The 16,035-nt window shown below is 44.5% G+C and overlaps 2 protein-coding genes across 2 annotated transcripts in view; both read right to left on the bottom strand.

The window, feature by feature from the left end:
- LOC127206590 (tubulin polyglutamylase TTLL7-like) overlaps window positions 1-16,035 on the bottom strand; it is a 150,869-nt gene that overhangs the window by 43,544 nt on the left and 91,290 nt on the right.
- Window positions 3,651-16,035, bottom strand: part of LOC127206589 (tubulin polyglutamylase TTLL7-like) — a 103,675-nt gene continuing 91,290 nt past the window's right edge. The window contains 5 exon segments of the mRNA XM_051165907.1: window positions 3,651-3,786; window positions 3,981-4,128; window positions 9,013-9,107; window positions 10,697-10,855; window positions 14,659-14,826. Coding sequence (XP_051021864.1) covers window positions 3,709-3,786; window positions 3,981-4,128; window positions 9,013-9,107; window positions 10,697-10,855; window positions 14,659-14,826 — 648 coding nt within the window. The 3' untranslated portion in view covers window positions 3,651-3,708.

The following is a 16,035-nucleotide window of genomic DNA, read 5'->3' as shown; positions in this document are numbered from 1 at the left end:
AGGCCTATGGGGGCTAACAGAGACTGAACCACCAACCAAAGAGCTTGCATGGCCTGGTCCTGTGCCCCTGCATGTATGTAACAGATGGGCAGTTTGGTCTTTATTCCCCAACAACTAGAATGGGGGCCATCTCTAATTCTGATACCTGCCTTTGGAGCCTGTTCCCCTAATTGATCGGCTTTGTCTGGCCTCGGTGGGAGAGGGTGAGCCCAGTTCTACAGCAACTTAATGTGCCAGGGTGGGCTGGTACCCATAAGAGAACCTCCCTCTTCCCTGAGGAGAAGGAGAGAGAATTGGGGGAGGGCTATGTAAGGGGGGCACTGGGAGGAGAGGGGGGCTGCAATCAGGATGTAAAGTGAATAAATATTTTTTAAAAGTGAAGCCAAATTCATGCCATTAAAGATGACACTGAAGATAGCCATACTAAGTGAATTAAGACAACCTCCGATAATTTTCCTATTGTGGTTCCTGGATTTTGTATAGACATCTTACAAAATTTTATAATCGCGTACACATAATGTGAGAATAAAAATAAAAGAACTTAGAAAGATGGGGAAACTAACAGGAAGAGAAAGGGACAAAAAAGGGGAGAAGAGAGTTACATTCAACATACAATGTGGATATGCACTACATGGAAACCAGACAGATAGACAGACAGGAGGGCCCCCTACTGATGTATCTGCAGAGTCACAATGTGCCTTACCTATGGTCCTACACAATTTTTTGTTAATTATCTGGGACTGAAACAGAAACCTACCTAAATCCAGCCTATCTGAATCATGAGGTGTTCATTAGCAATTGGGGACAAACAAAAATCTAAAGGAAGCTAATGAAGCAAAGTGTGTGTGTGTGTGTGTGTGTGTGTGTGTGTGTGCACGAGGTAACACCATTTGCTCGGTTTTGCCTTTACTAGACACAGAATTCCTAAAGTTCCTATAAAAATGCATCATAACTCTTGAGGGAAATATTTAGGAGAAATCACTTGCACTCATTGACGTGGACTTTGGCACTATGGAAGGTAGTGACATTTCACCTTTGGTCCTCGGATTCTGGGAGTCTTTCCCATCAACTTTTCATCGTCAATTTCACATTGTTCCAGAAGATCCAAAATATCTTCCTCCTTCAAAATCATCATAGAAACTGTGGTCAGTAAACAAGTATAGGCTCAAGTCCGCTGAGCTCTGTGAGCTCATGTGCAGGGATCGTTCTAGGAACTAACAGTGGTTGGTGGTCACGAGGGTCAAACAAGGAGACATTAAAGGCAACCTCTTCAGATCCCTTTACCACAATCTGTGATGAATAGAATGCACAGCAGAAGCCGAGTGTGCAAGCATGCCCTTTCCAGCATACTGCTAAAATCTCAGAATACCCGAATTTAGGAAATTATCTCACTGGACACTAAGACATGCAAAGCTCATGCTCACCTTCCAGACTTCATCTCATTAACACCAATTAGCGCAATTTAATATTAAAATGCAACAGAGAAAATGAAAACGGGCCTGAGAGTTTCATTTAGAAAGAATTTAATGTTAGGAATGAGTTAACAGGAACCAGTTAATGAAGCTTCTTAGAAACAGTAACCAGTGCAGGAATGCCTTACAGCCATATGAAATATTTTAATTCTGTGCCTGTGACCAGTAGAGGGACTCTCTAAGCACCCAACGGCCTTCTCCTGTGCTCATCTAAATTTATGTTGAGGTCCAAGGAGAAAATGTAAGTCCAGGCACAACAACTGGAAGTTGAGCAGGCCTGAGCAGCTGTGCTGAAGAGCATAAGCAGCCATCTTCCTGTGTGACCCAGGTCCCAACACTGACAAAACTATGTTCACATATCTGTGATGTCAACTTCACAGTCTCCTTAAAGTTTATTGGAGAAACACGTAATCACAGCTTACAGTAGAAATGTATTCCAATCTAGGAAGGATGGCTACTAAAATGACAAAGACTCTGGCTGTGTGTGTGTGTGTGTCTGTGTCTGTGTGTGTATGTGTGCATGTGTGTGTTATGTGTATGTGTGCATGTGTGTATGTATGTGTATATGTGTACATGCATGTGTGTGTGCATGTGTACATGCATGTGTGTGCATGTGTGTATGTTTGTGTTTATCTGTGTGTGTATATGTACATGCATGTGTGTATATGTGCATGTGTGTATGTATATGTATATGTGTACATGCATGTGTATATATGTGTGTGTGTGTGTGTGTGTGTGTGTGTGCCCGTGTGTGCAAGAAGCCAGTTGGAGGCTGTGCATCTATCACTCTGCCTTATTCCCTTGAACCAGGGTCTCTCCCTAACCTGGGCCAAGCTGGCAGGCAGCAAGGCCCGGGGATTCTGTCTGACCTCTGAAAAGCACTGGAGTCGCAGATGCATGAACGGTTTCAACCGGCTTCATACACAGGGGAACAGCAATTGGAGTCAGGCCTTCATGTTGAAACAGCAAGCCCTCCCCCCGCTGAGCCACTCCCTCAGCCCTAAGGTGGGCTCCTGACTAAAGACATATTGCTTCTCTGGCTCCTTCTCAGTGCAGACACTCATCCTCTCACCTTCATCCTTTTCAGAGGATTGTTCAGTTCACGCTGGAACGAAGCTGCTCTTCCTGACAGAAAGGTCTGGAAGGCCACCGCCAACAAGCCTTCATATTTCTCCAGCAGGATTTTATCTTCAGGGGATAAATTCTCCTACCAAACAAAGACCAGAGAAACCCAATCCGATAGTTAGAATCAGCCATTTAGAACACTACTGCCCTCCCTGCTCTGGGCCAACGAGGTGCTAGAGGCAAGCGTGGATGATTGGTGGGTGCCAGTTAACATCCACACGGAGAAGTTTCACTCAGCGACTCAGTACTGGAAGACAGAAAGGATAGGGTTTGGCTGAAGTGCTTGAGGAATGATGTTTGGACAAGTTGGTGAAGTGTTAACTCTGACTGGAAGTGTCCCACGGGGGGGGGGGGGGGACCTGGGATAACGCAGCCGGTCTCAGTGTGTATGTTAAGTGTGTGGACTGCAGACACTCCTCTGAGTGATCCTTTGGGGAGAGGGCATGAACACAGGTAGAAGCAGAGTGGGAAAGTGTTTTCAGCTCTTCTTGCTGCTGTGGAGGTGTCAGCGTCGGGAAAGAACGTCTTACAGGAAGTGTGAGAAAACCCAAACCCCCTGCGCATCCTTTGCTAAATCCAGACGAGGTGATCTCAGGCTGGAAGGAAAGACCATCTTTCTAAGAACAGTAAGGGGTCCCCTTCTTGTCCTTTCCTGGGGGACACTGTGAAGATTTCCTACTCCCCGGCCCCCCATCTCCACCCATACCCTTCAAATATGTTCTTATTTTTCCTAGTTGTAGAGAAATTAGGTTTAAAATGAAGTACAACAGCCACCAAAACCTGCCAGAAAGAATATTGGAAGATCTGAATTTTGCCTTTTTAAAAATAGCACAGAATGACCAAGTACAGGTACAGGAAAGGTTGGTTAAAAGCCTCCCTGGGCAGAGCAGAAGCTGACCAGCTAGCAAAAGCAGCTTCCGCTAGAACCATCTACTCGCAGACTCCCTTTACTCTCCTGAAACACAGTGAAATGCTGTTTCTAACAAAGAAAGCACAATACTTAAAATATGCTGAAAAAGCTGGTGATGAGAAACCACTGCTCGGACGCCTCTTCGGCCTCAGTGAGAACATCGCAGCCGTTACCTGTGTACATTTCCCCATATGTCAGCAGTTACCTGTAGTTCCCCATGTGTCTGTTTTCATGTTCTTCCCGCGAAACCTGCTTTCGTACTTGAACGAGTCTCTCTTTCTAAAAGTGAACAGATTTCATAAACAAAACGTGATGTAAATAAAGCAGTTCAAACTGTAGGCATGCTGTAAAAAGGTTCACACCAGGCTGGGGTGTAGCTCAGTGGCAGAGCACTTGCCTAGCGTGGGTTGACTGTGCACCACAGTGCAAGTCAGAATAAAAATAAGCCAATACACTGAACCCGCTGTTCGTACCAACTCTTCTTTCCGCCTCTCCAGCTGGTGCCTCTGCTGCTCCCAGTCGGAGGAGCCCGGCGAAAGCCTTCTTATTGGATTTTGACCATACAGCCTCCTTTGAGCCTCAGCTTTTTGTTTGGCCAAGTTTCTCCTTTTATCACTGGTCCTGAAACGTAAAACGCAAGGGCCGTAACTTTTACTGCAGAAAACTCGGTACGCTGTCCCTTTGAGAAGAAACTGCAGCCGAGGAAACACGCCGAAGCAGGAATAAAGTTATTAGGTTTATATCTTCTCTTAGATTCTGTTCATGTGACATACTGTCTGGCTCACTCCTCTCTTCTCTGCGCAAACACTCGCCCTCTCTCCTTCATCAAGCCAGCAGGGGACTCTGTATGGAAGGTGGTGCTTTGAAAAATAACCAAAGAAATGAAAATTCCGTATGTGTTGAAGAGTCCAAGGCACCTGGTCTCATGTTTCATCCCTGAAACACAGCATCTATAGTCTTAAGTGAGTTAAATGCTAGATCTGTCTCCCCGTCTCTTAAACTTCAGCAGCACTGATGTGTTTTGTTTTCCCCTTGAGGTATTATAAGACTTAATCTACATAATTGACAAATGTGCCTCCCTTCTCCCCCCACCCCACCCCCCGCTTTATCTATTTGTTTTATTTAAGTCTTGAGGGTTAGTCTAGTGCTCTGTGTATTCAGATACTGAATTCTGGGCCCTGAGATCTGGTTGCAGTCCAGACATGGACATTATCACACACACTGACCAATGTTGCATAAACTTTGTTCACCAACTATCTCTGATTGGTTTGATTAAAAAAAAAAAAAAAAAAAAAAACAAACAAAGCTGACGGACAATTACTGGGCAGAGGAGGTAGGTAGGCAGAACTTGTGTTCCCAGTCTGGAGGTCTTAGGTAGGGACCACAAGGGAGAGGAGGAGGAAGAAGAGGGAGAGGAAGGATGTGGTCTGATGGCAGAAATGGCCCAGGCAGGAGCAGTATGGCAAGTAGTGTGGGGAGTATACTGGGAAGTAGCCAGACTAGCTTAGAGGATTAGTACAGCTCAAAGCTGTCCAGATAAAGCCAAATGGTTGTTAATATATCCATAGGTCTCTGTGCCAATTTATTTGGGAGTCAGAAGAGATGAATAGAAAAGGTCCCCCAAATTATAACATATCATTTCATTTAAGCTCTGAGCTCTCACCACTCTTTAGTACATTTAAAGCCTAGTCACTGTCATCATGTGAAAACTGACTTCACCGCCCTTTGCTCAGCTGTGAACATTTAGCCACAGCTCTCCAGGTTTCAGACAAGAAGGCCTGTTCTGGACCTTGGCCTCTGCCTCATCCCTTTTCTCTCGCATCCCTCTCATGTGGAGGAGTATTAAGTCTGAGGTCTCTCTCTCTTCACCACCATAGCTGCAATGGGAGAACCCAGTAGAAACTGAGAAATAAAATAAATTCTGCCCTCAGCCATAAAGAAATAACACAACAGCTGGGTGGTGGTGACTCATACTTTTATCTTAGCACTTGGGAGGCAGAGGCAGATGGATCACTGTGAGTTCGAGGCCAGCCGGGTCTACACAGTGATTCCAGGACAAGGCAAGGCTACACAGAGAAATCTTGTCTCGAAAAACCAAAAAAAAAAAAAAAAAAAAAAAAAAAAAAAAAAAAAAAAAAAAGAAAGAAAAGAAAGAAAAAGAAATAGCAAAACAAAGGCAATCAGAGCCCTCATCCTTAATCTTAATCACTTCCATACCTTCTGTTGCCCTCACTCTGACACAGATGCCAACCAAAGAGGAAAGACAGGGTGCTACCTGCTCAGTCAATTTCTAGTCTGAAGGAGAAAAAAAGCTGCACAAGCTACAGAGGGTTGCACTGAAGTCATTAGAGATCGTGCTCTAAACAGGAAGCCACGGATTTAATGAGCGTTCCCCTAATAAAAACCATGTTACCGCTCACCCCGTACAGAAGTGCCAGGAAACACCCATTTCTTCTCACGACTCAAGGTTTCAGTGGCCGAAATAAAAATAATGTGAGAAAAATAAAACACAGATAAAACTGAAAGTCATTCAGTAGGGCCAGTGATCTAAGTAAACGCAAGAAACCCAGCTGAGTGTACAGGCTTACTGCTCATTAGAGAGTTTCCTGTACAGCTTCAGGCAGTGAAGGAGGCAGGAGCAGGGCCGGGACACGCCCACCTGCGTGGAAAGACCACGCCCCGGCAATTCATGCCGGGCCGTGGCCAAGGAATCTGGGAACACACACAAAGAGAAGGTAGGACATAAGTGCTATTTTATTATATATATGAAGTATGAGGGTGTGGACCACAGAGGCCAGAGTGGGGATGGAAAAAAAGTAAACACTGAGGAAATATTTTGAAAGAAGACTGGGTGTGACGTGAAGAACAGGACAGATGTCTGATGTTAGTGACCAGATGACTAAGAATACATTAGCTGCAACGATGACTACAAGTCTGGCTGTGTGCTTAGTAGAGAGGAGATGCCAGGGCTGAGACAGCTATTGCTGCTATTATTATTACTATTACTACTATTGTTGCTGCTGCTGCTGCTGCTACTACTGGTATTATTATTATTATTATTATTATTATTATTATTATTATTATTATTATTAAATTCCAGTTTTTCTAGAATGGTCACTTGTATAAAGCATCAAGAGGAAGGAAAAATGAAATAAAATTAAAGACCAAACAATAAAAAAGGAAGGAAGAAGGAACCTTTTCCCCTTTATATTGCTGTGGCCTTTTATTAAGAGAAAAGCACAGAGGCCGAGCAGTAAAGTACAGCCAACAGGAGCTCCAGAAGCACCAGAATGTCTCTATTAAATATCCTGCTGGGGTGATATGGGAGGAACTGTCTCCAAGAAAATGACCTCTGTGCAGTTCTAGGCCTACCTAGGCTTTGCCTCCTGGCTTTTGTTTTATCTTATAAATAACAGCACTGCTATAGGCAACTTGGGGAGAAGCTTGGAATTTCTCTCACCCTCCAGTCAGGACTGTAAGCAAATCCATTTTCCTTTTTTTCCTAACTCGTATCTGTAGGTTTTAAGCAAGCAAGCGACCCTGCATTCTGCTACACCGTTGGCTCACATGTCAGATCACACCAGCACCACCTGCACCCCTGTGGGGGTGGGGCTAAAACAATGATATTTCAGTTACAAGAGTCTTTTCCCATTCTAGCTTTTATGAATATGGTAGATACAGAGCTACATTTGCATGTCTGTAAATCTAGGCTCAAATTAGTACTAATGGCCCTCACTGCAACACATGTGTGCTCGAAGTATTAAAACATGTGTCACATCCTGTGGGGATGTGGGGATGGGGGTAGATAAGGAAGGGGCCCGTGCTTGTACACTTAGACATTTCCTGTCCCTTAAGTTATACATATACCTCTCCCCTGAAATGACCAAAAATAACCACGGATGATTTCTGAGTCAACGTCCTCCTCTGTAAATGTCAAGACCCACCAAGGACGCCCCTCAGTTAAACATAAGGCCCCATTATAATGGACAACTTCGTGTGATACGTGCAGCTGATATAACCAAAAACCACACACGGGGTAGGCCAAACAACGAGAAAAACTAAATACTCAGACACCTTTTACCAAGCAACAGAAGCCGCGTGGAAATGTCAAGTCAGATCTCAGTGGCAACTGCTAAATGCTTGAAAGTATTTTAAATAGAAGAATTCCTTGAGGTATTCTGTAACACTTTCAGAGATCTTGTGTGATGATAAAAATAAGCTAGGCATAAAATCCCTGGTCCATCTTCAGGGTCCTCTCATCAGAGGCCACGAGCTCTGTTTCGCGCTGCAATGGTTGGGCATATGAGATAGAGCAACTACATTTGATATCTTTTTCTTTTTTTCCTTGATGAAATAGGTTTGATCTATGTATCCCAAGCTAGCTTCGAACTCACAGTTCCCCAGCCTCCCCTAATACACTCCTTTTATAATGAGTCAAAGCTGTTCCTGCATGGTAGCATTTCAAACACCTGAATCCATGGCCATAGACACTTCAAGCAGCTCAGCCCCACCCCAACCACGTCTCCCCTCAAGTCTTTCTTCCCTCTCTGTCTTTTCCAGTGATGGTGGTCATCTCACTGGACAGTGACATCTCTTCTCATTACACAGTTCATACTTTGTTAACATATGACAAATTGCTTAGTTACAAATGTGTAGGGTTCTTGGGACTAACTTGTTTTTCATGCTTGTTTCTCACCCATAATATGTAAAACATTTGATCATGTGAGGGTACTGGGGAGCCTGTTTTTCTTACATATACTCATTGTAATCTTTCACTTAAGGAAAAATAGAATGTAGCCACATTGTGATCTATGTACTGCTTGAAAGATCTTGCTGGGATATATAAGATGTGGGAAAAAGAATGAAGTCATTGGAACTCGCTCCCCAGAGTTTGTTGCATCCATTAAATAAATAAATAAATAAATAAATAAATGAAAAGGAAAAAGACAGCAAAAACTAAGCCATGATTAAGATTTCCTGAGTGGCCCTGGGCGCTTAACTTTCCTTCAGTGAGAGGACAGTAGAGCTAGAGGTCTCCTCCCACACGAACCACCAACCCAGCTTTGTACTTTATGGTCACTTCTGCAGTTGAGCAGCAGGTAATGCGGGTGCGTAGTACTTTATGGGACAGCAAAGGCAGTGGGCAAGGGGAATGAAAAGGTCTTTTGAAAAAACGTGGGTTTGCAGAGTGGAATGAAGGAGGCCTAAATGTAAAACAAATGTGAAAGATTCATGATGCATCACCAGTTTCATGTGGGAGCACCTTATCTGTACCAAAGTGGGGGACCCCAGCGAGTGGAGCAAAGGCTCACCTGATGTTTGGGGGGACCCCAGAGAGCAGGGGTGTGGGGTTGAGGCTCACATGATATTGGGGGACCCCAGAAAGTGGGGGCAGGGGTCAAGGCTCACCTGATATTTGGGGGACCCCAGAGAGTGGGGGCTGAGGTCAAGGATCACCTGATATTTGGGGGACCCCAGAGAGCAGGGGGTGGGATCGAGGCTCACCTGATGTTCAGCAGCTTCAGCGCATTCAGCAGGACTCCTTTTTTGACATCATAATCTATTTTCTGATCAGTTCCAAAGCTTGGGGCTCGATTAATCTGAAATTTACAGAGAGAATAATGAGTTTTGTTGACTGTTGAGAGCGGATACGTAATTCAGCCATGTTTCTTAACCTTACATGGGATTTCCAGTCATCAGTCTCAGAGCTGTACATGGTCGATGCTCTAAGACAACTCTGCCACGCCTGTTTTTCTATTGTCTTAGGGGCAAAGAACTGCAGGAAACCGCCTGCAAGCTCCAACTACAGGCTTAGTCTTCAGTTTCAGCCATACCTGACCACTGTCTTCATACTGACCCACACCATCTGAGCCTTAGGAAAGTTAAACGTAGACTTACCTTGAAAGCTGGGAAGACTCGTAATAGAGAAATTATCAACATGGAAACTGTTACACGTGTGTATGCTTAACCACCAGCTCCCTCCGTTCATGGCCTCGGAGCTTTCTGATTAGTTCTATTGCTTCCTACAATATAAGTTTGGTTTCTCTCTGCCTGGCTCAACAGCGACTCGCTAACTTCCATTTTGGAAGGCATTGATTCCACCACCAGAAACCGTTCCTAACAACAGGCACAAACTGGGCTCAATTTCCCATCCTGAAAATGTTTTCAGTGCTTGAAACTTTCTTTAAATTTGCCACTGCCAACCACTGCCTAGATTCTAAGTAGCTAGGCATTCTCATCCTCAGAGGCACCGTCCACTCTATTCCACGTGGTGGCGCTAGAAGGTTTTTAACATTGCATGAGACCCACAGCATCATCATTTGGCAGCAAAAGCAGGACCAAGCTCTCAAAACCGTACATTTAAGAATCTGAACGTGCAAAATGTTCACCTTTCATAGACAGCAACAATATTTTTTTAAATTAATGATTCTGAGCTGAGTAAAGCAGAAACAACAAAGGAAAATAAAGAGTGAAGAAATGTGTCATAAGATTCCAAGCCTTCCTAAGTCAAAGGGGTTTGTGGTTCTTTTCCATCTCAGAACGGCAGTAACAAAGAGAACAACAGGACTCATCCAGGTCTCGTCTCTGGGACCTAGGCTGGACTAAAATTCTAGCTAGCAGACATAAGCATCTTGAGCAGAGTTCGTTTTTATATTCTTTACATTGTTCCATATGGTATAATAATAATTAGAGGGGACAGGAGGCAAACCCTAGGACGTTCCATTTTCAGAACTATCAGATGGCCATAAGGGAGACCTGATGTCCCCTGCAGCCTTAAGAACTGGGCACTGAATAGTGGGCCAACTGGAGTGCTTGGAGACACACTCCAGATGGGCTCCAGAGGCTGTGCCCACCCAGAGCTCATGCAGTGGTCGATGAGAAAATACTCATGTGACCAGCCAACAGCTCAGAGGCAGCAAGCTGACACCTCAGTTCTCTCTACGCTGATGTGAAGAAGCAACATAAAATCCTATTGATTCATCCTTGGAAGGGCTCTAGTCCCAGAATTTTCATTCACTTCCTCCCACACACTCCAGCCAGTGAGTTGGGGACACCTGTGCCAAGCACACATTTGAAACACAGTTTTTAAACACATAAGGACTACAAGGACGTGTGTGTGTGTGTGTGTGTGTGTGTGTGTGTGTGTGTGTGTGTGTGTGTGTCTGTAACTTCTTAGAGAATGCCTTACCTCCAGAAGCCACGGCTTTAGCTTTCTATCCAGCAAGATGTCGAACCCCAGGACTTCAAAGCAGACACTTTGGCTTCCTGGGGGCTGACCAGGTCTACACATCCGATACGCATGCAGGACATGCGGCTCTGCTACAATCAGAGTCTTTACCACCAACTCCTGTCAAGATTGTGATGAAAGACATGAAAACGCCTTATTTGGATATAGTTTCACACACAGAAAAAATGGCCCAGGGAGAAATTAGCATCCTGGGTGGACTCACGGTGCTCTTTAGAACCAGCCGCTGAGTGGCTCTACCCTCACTCTCTCCAGCTCTGCCCCTTCATTCACCCGTCTCTCTGGCCACACTCTCTTTGAATTTCTCCAGTAGGTGACACTTCTTTTTATTTTTAATATATTTTATTAATTTATTCATATTACATCTCAATTGTTATCCCATCCCTTGTATCCTCCCCTTCTTCCCTCCCTCCCATTTTCCCCTTACTCCCCTCCCTTATGACTGTGACTGAGAGGGACCTCCTCCCCCTGTATATGCTCATAGGGTATCAAGTCTCTTCTTGGTAGCCTGCTATCCTTCCTCTGAGTGCCACCAGGCCTCCCCATCCAGGGACATGGTCAAATATGGGCACCATAGTTCGTGTGAAAGTCAGACCCCAGTCTCCACTCAACTGTGGAGAATGTCTTGTCCATTGGCTAGATCTGGGTAGGGGTTCAAAGTTTACTGCACATATTGTCCTTGGCTGGTGCCATAGTTTGAGCAGGACCTCTGGGCCCAGATCTGCCCATCATAATGTTCTTCTTGTAGGTTTCTAGGACCCTCTAGATCCTTCTATTTCCCCATTATCCCATGCACAATGGAATACTACTCAGCTGTTAAAAATAAGGAATTCCCAAAATTTGTGGACAAATGGATTGAACTAGAAATGATCATAATGAGTGAGTTAACCCAGAAGCAGAAAGAGTCAAATGGTATATACTCACTTATATCTGGACACTAGTCCAAGGGGCATGTCCCATGAAAGTCTTCACTCACCAGGAAAGTGGGACAGAGGGGAGAATACTATTGGGACTCTAGGTGAGAGGTGACACTTCTTGCCACCCGAGGCTCTGCTGTCCCATCTTCCTGGAGCATGCTCCCTTAGGTCCCCATGCCCAGTCACTACTATTCACGCAGAGCTTCCACAACATGCCTGAAAAGCAGCTATGCTTGAAAATGCATCCTAGCAACTAATTGATGCTTTCTTCTCTGTGTTTGAGCAAGACCCCATTGTACTTAGTTTTTTGCACCATCCCAGTGCCCGTAATAGTGACTGTCATTGAAGATGCCCAAAAACATCTGTAAACAAATACGGAAAATAAAAGAGCATATGCTAGCTCTATACAGAAATAGAAAGGAGTTATAAGGAGGAAAAAAATCTAGGAAGGGTTCAAGCTTTCCCCAAACAGGATTTGGGGACCGCCATGTAGACAGACACTGAGGAACTAGGAGAGAGAGCTCTGGCTATCATGGCTGGAGAGATGCCTCAGTGGTTAAGAGCACCTCTTAGAGAGGAGTAGAGTTCGATTCCAGCGCATGTACAGCGCTCACAGCCATCAACTCCGTTCCAGGGGATCCATTTCTCTTTTCTTTCTACACAGGCACCAGGGCACATACAGTGTATATATATATATATATGTGTGTAGTTCAGGCAAAATACTCATATACATAAAATAAACATAAATATGTTTTGGGAACTGTCTATCAACATTTTCCATGAGGAGACACACAGTGGAATGTGGGAAAGCCAGAAACTTCTCTGGCTTCCACTTAAAGTGGCTTCCTAATTCCTTGCTGTCTGAGTACAGGCAACACAGAGAGACGGTAAAGACTCTTGACTCCCTAGTCAGACTTCTGGGTTTTGCACCTGGCTTTTCTGTTTCTTATCTAGGCTGTGCAAGCATGGTACTTCAGCTCTGTGTCTCATTTTCCTCAATCTAAATAACCAAAGGACAGGGTGAGACCCCAGACACAGATTTCAGCACAGTGCCTAGAACAGGGCAGACCTTCACTAAGCCTTCGCTACTTAACTACTGCTCTATTGCTGGTCTGCTGTTTCTCAGGAATCAATCTCAGCCAAATATCCTACCACTGGGTGGAAGCATCATTACACAGAAAAGGGCAGATGGGCATTAATCTCACTGTCGTCACCCAGGAACACTGATCAGTTCAAATAACCGTATATATGCAGGACAGTTTAATATTTATAATGACATACTTGAAACATTTTAAAGGTATTCTCATTAACTGGTTATTTGTAATCATTATGTTCATTCTAGCCAACAAAGTATCCAAGTTGTAGACATCATGAAATGTGTCAGATATTATGAGATGTAAATTAGCATTTTTTTTTGCCCACATCTAAAAATTATACTTCAGGATCTAATGGAAGCTATTTCCATACCCTCCACTAGTCTTGCATTGCACTGTTTCTTCTAATTCAGTTTGATGGGAAAAGTATTGTCTAAAACCAGAGTACGAGGAGGAGGTGGTGAGCACTGTTCTCTGCCTGGCCCTTCACTCTTACACCACCTCACTAAGCTGGCCCAGTAGGTTATACATTTTCACAGGAACTGTCGCTAAGGCCCAAACTCATATGGAAGTTAATGTATTGGTAAAGAAAAGAAGGAGGAGGAGGAGGAGGAGGAGGAGGAGGAGGAGGGGGAGGAGGAGGAGGGGGAGGAGGAAGAGGGGGAGGAGGAGGGGAGGAGGGGGAGGAAGAGGAGAAGGGGAAGGAGGAGGAGGGGGAGGGGGAGGATGGGGGGAGGAGGAGGGGGAAGAGAAGGAGGGGGAGGAGGAGGAGGAGGAGGAGGGGGAGGACAGAAGGTATGTAACATTTTCTTGTTCTCACTGAGCCAGTCATCTAAGAACCTGGGGTATGCAGTGAATGAGTGGGTGGATGGATGAATGAATGGACAGACAGATGGACGGATGGGTGGATGGATGGGTGGATGTGTACCTGGGTTGGTTGATAAAATGATGAATTATAAATAAGCAAGACTCCTTTCTTTCATCCTCAAAACTATTCCACACTTACTTAAAATAACTTTCTTCCTAGTCTAACTATTTCATATACTAAGTCCATTCTCCCTTCTAGTCTCCCTGAAAATGAAGAGATCCTTGACCCTCCGCTGTATTGTGGACAATCAGTTAACCCTCGTGTTTACCCCCTTGGGCCCTTTTCACTGTGGTTCACTTAAAGCTGTCCTTTTACCTCAGTGACTTACAGGAGCTTCTCAAGTGTCCTCTCTGCCTACCCTTAATGTTTGCCTTAATCTGTTCTACACCTGCTTTGAGGTTTGTCTTCCAGGTGCACACATTTTGCCACATTAACCGTGTCATTCTTCTCTATTAAAATGAATGATGTTGTCAAGATGTCCCCGGGGTGAAGGTGCTTGCCACCAAACCTGATGGCCCTAGTTTGATCCTCAGAGGGAAAAATCAACTCTCTTTCATCATCTGATCACACAGATGCTGTAGTGCGGGCGCGCGCGCGCACACACACACACACACACACACACACAAATAAAAAACATTTTCAAAATGTTCTCCAGTCCTTGACAGATTGTGCCTTGCTTTACTCTTCAGATGCAAAAGTTGGTCCACACATCAGTTCAGTAGGAATCTCTCACAAGTCTCCCCACAGATCTTCTGTATCATCTTCTGCATCTCCCCTGATCTCCTGAGCTCCTAACTCGAGGCTCTCAAGTATGCTTTTGTCCCATCTAGAATACCTTTCCCTAGAAATGAGGTTTATTACTCGCCAAGGCTTGTAAAGAGCTCAACTTTCTTTATAAAAACCAAAACATAAAAACTTCTTCTGTTAAACCTCAGATACTATGCTCTTAATAAAAGAACAATTGAGTGGTATTTAAATTTAATGCTAATGAAAGGCATTTACAGTTACAGAACGAAATCATCTTACTGAAATATCACTCCAGAACTTAGCAACATCGTGTTGATTGGCTTGTAGAAATTCTGTGAACCACTTGATGGAACGCTTGCTGCCTTTGTCTTCGGTTCATTTGAGTTCAAAACCGTTCATTATGTTTGATTCACGGAGTAGTTGGTCCAGATGCATATATAACTGGGTCTATCAGGAGGAAGGACAAAGCGTATCACTTGGAGAGCACAACCCCATGGTTTCACAAGGAGAGAGCCTCAAAGACTTGATAAAGCTGAAAAGTTCTTAAGCTCAGGGATGACCAGCAGCGAGGAAAGGGCTGTGCTAGAAGCCATGGACTGATAAAAGGAAACCGAAACCCCAGGGCTGAGAGTGAGCTGCAGAATTGTGGTCAGTGGAGGCCCACTCAACTGTTGAGGAGTACTGCCAAAACTAGACATGACTGCTGCAGACACTGCATGCTCTGTCCACAGGAAAGATAAATTAAACTAGAGTGAGCTTCCTCCCTGTGCTATTGTTAATGTAGGGTTGGAAGGTGCTATGCATGCTATGCGGTGAGAAAATGACCAGGGCGCATGTGCCTGCGGTTGCAAGAGTGAGGAGACAGTAACAGGGATAATCAAGCACATCCTCACTGGACTCAAGGTCCATTAGACAGTAGGGAATCTATGTCTGGTTGGGCAAGCCGGGTCAAACTGCACTCAAAATAAGGACATTTATGCCCATAGGTTAGTGCGGCTGCCAGTTCTGATCAGGGGAGCTTCTTTACGCAGTTGGCTTAGTAACCACAGAGACTGACCACTAGCCAAAGATACGAGAGTGTGTGACAACTGGGTGTTCAGCCATATATAGAACGTCTACATTTCCCCCTCCAGAGCTTAGTGGACATCATGGACAAGGACGAAAGGAAGAATGTAAAAGCTGGCCGAAGGGGTAGAATGTTGTAGGCTGCTATTTTTCTGGACACGGAAAGGCCACTGTACCTATGGATTCTCAAAACCTGTAACTATGTGAACAAGATACTGAAGAATAGAAGAGTCGGTGTGCATTCATGAAGGTCCCACCCCTATCACTAAGGGACTGGTAGGAAGTAAATGATTGCAGATGGGAGAGAGAGACATTTTCTTCAGTGGTGTAGACACTAGTAAAGTGTCGATGCTCTGCAAATAAGCCTTTCCCCGTGGCTCTGTGAGGAACCCAGTGAACCAACTAAAAAATAAAAAGACATGCAAGTACAAAATGCCACTTTTCGCTTAATAGAACTATAAATATTAGTACTACCAAGTGACTTTACTAATTATTTATGATATCTACAAAGTACCAGTGAATGACAACATAGCCAGAAAGTAAAATGTGGCCCTAGACTTCGCTGAGTCAAACCACTCCAAGTCCTTCCTT

This window comes from Acomys russatus, chromosome 23 (genome assembly GCF_903995435.1).
Source record: "Acomys russatus chromosome 23, mAcoRus1.1, whole genome shotgun sequence".
NCBI classification, from domain to species: Eukaryota; Metazoa; Chordata; class Mammalia; order Rodentia; family Muridae; genus Acomys; species Acomys russatus.
This window is presented reverse-complemented; position numbering and strand designations above follow the sequence as displayed.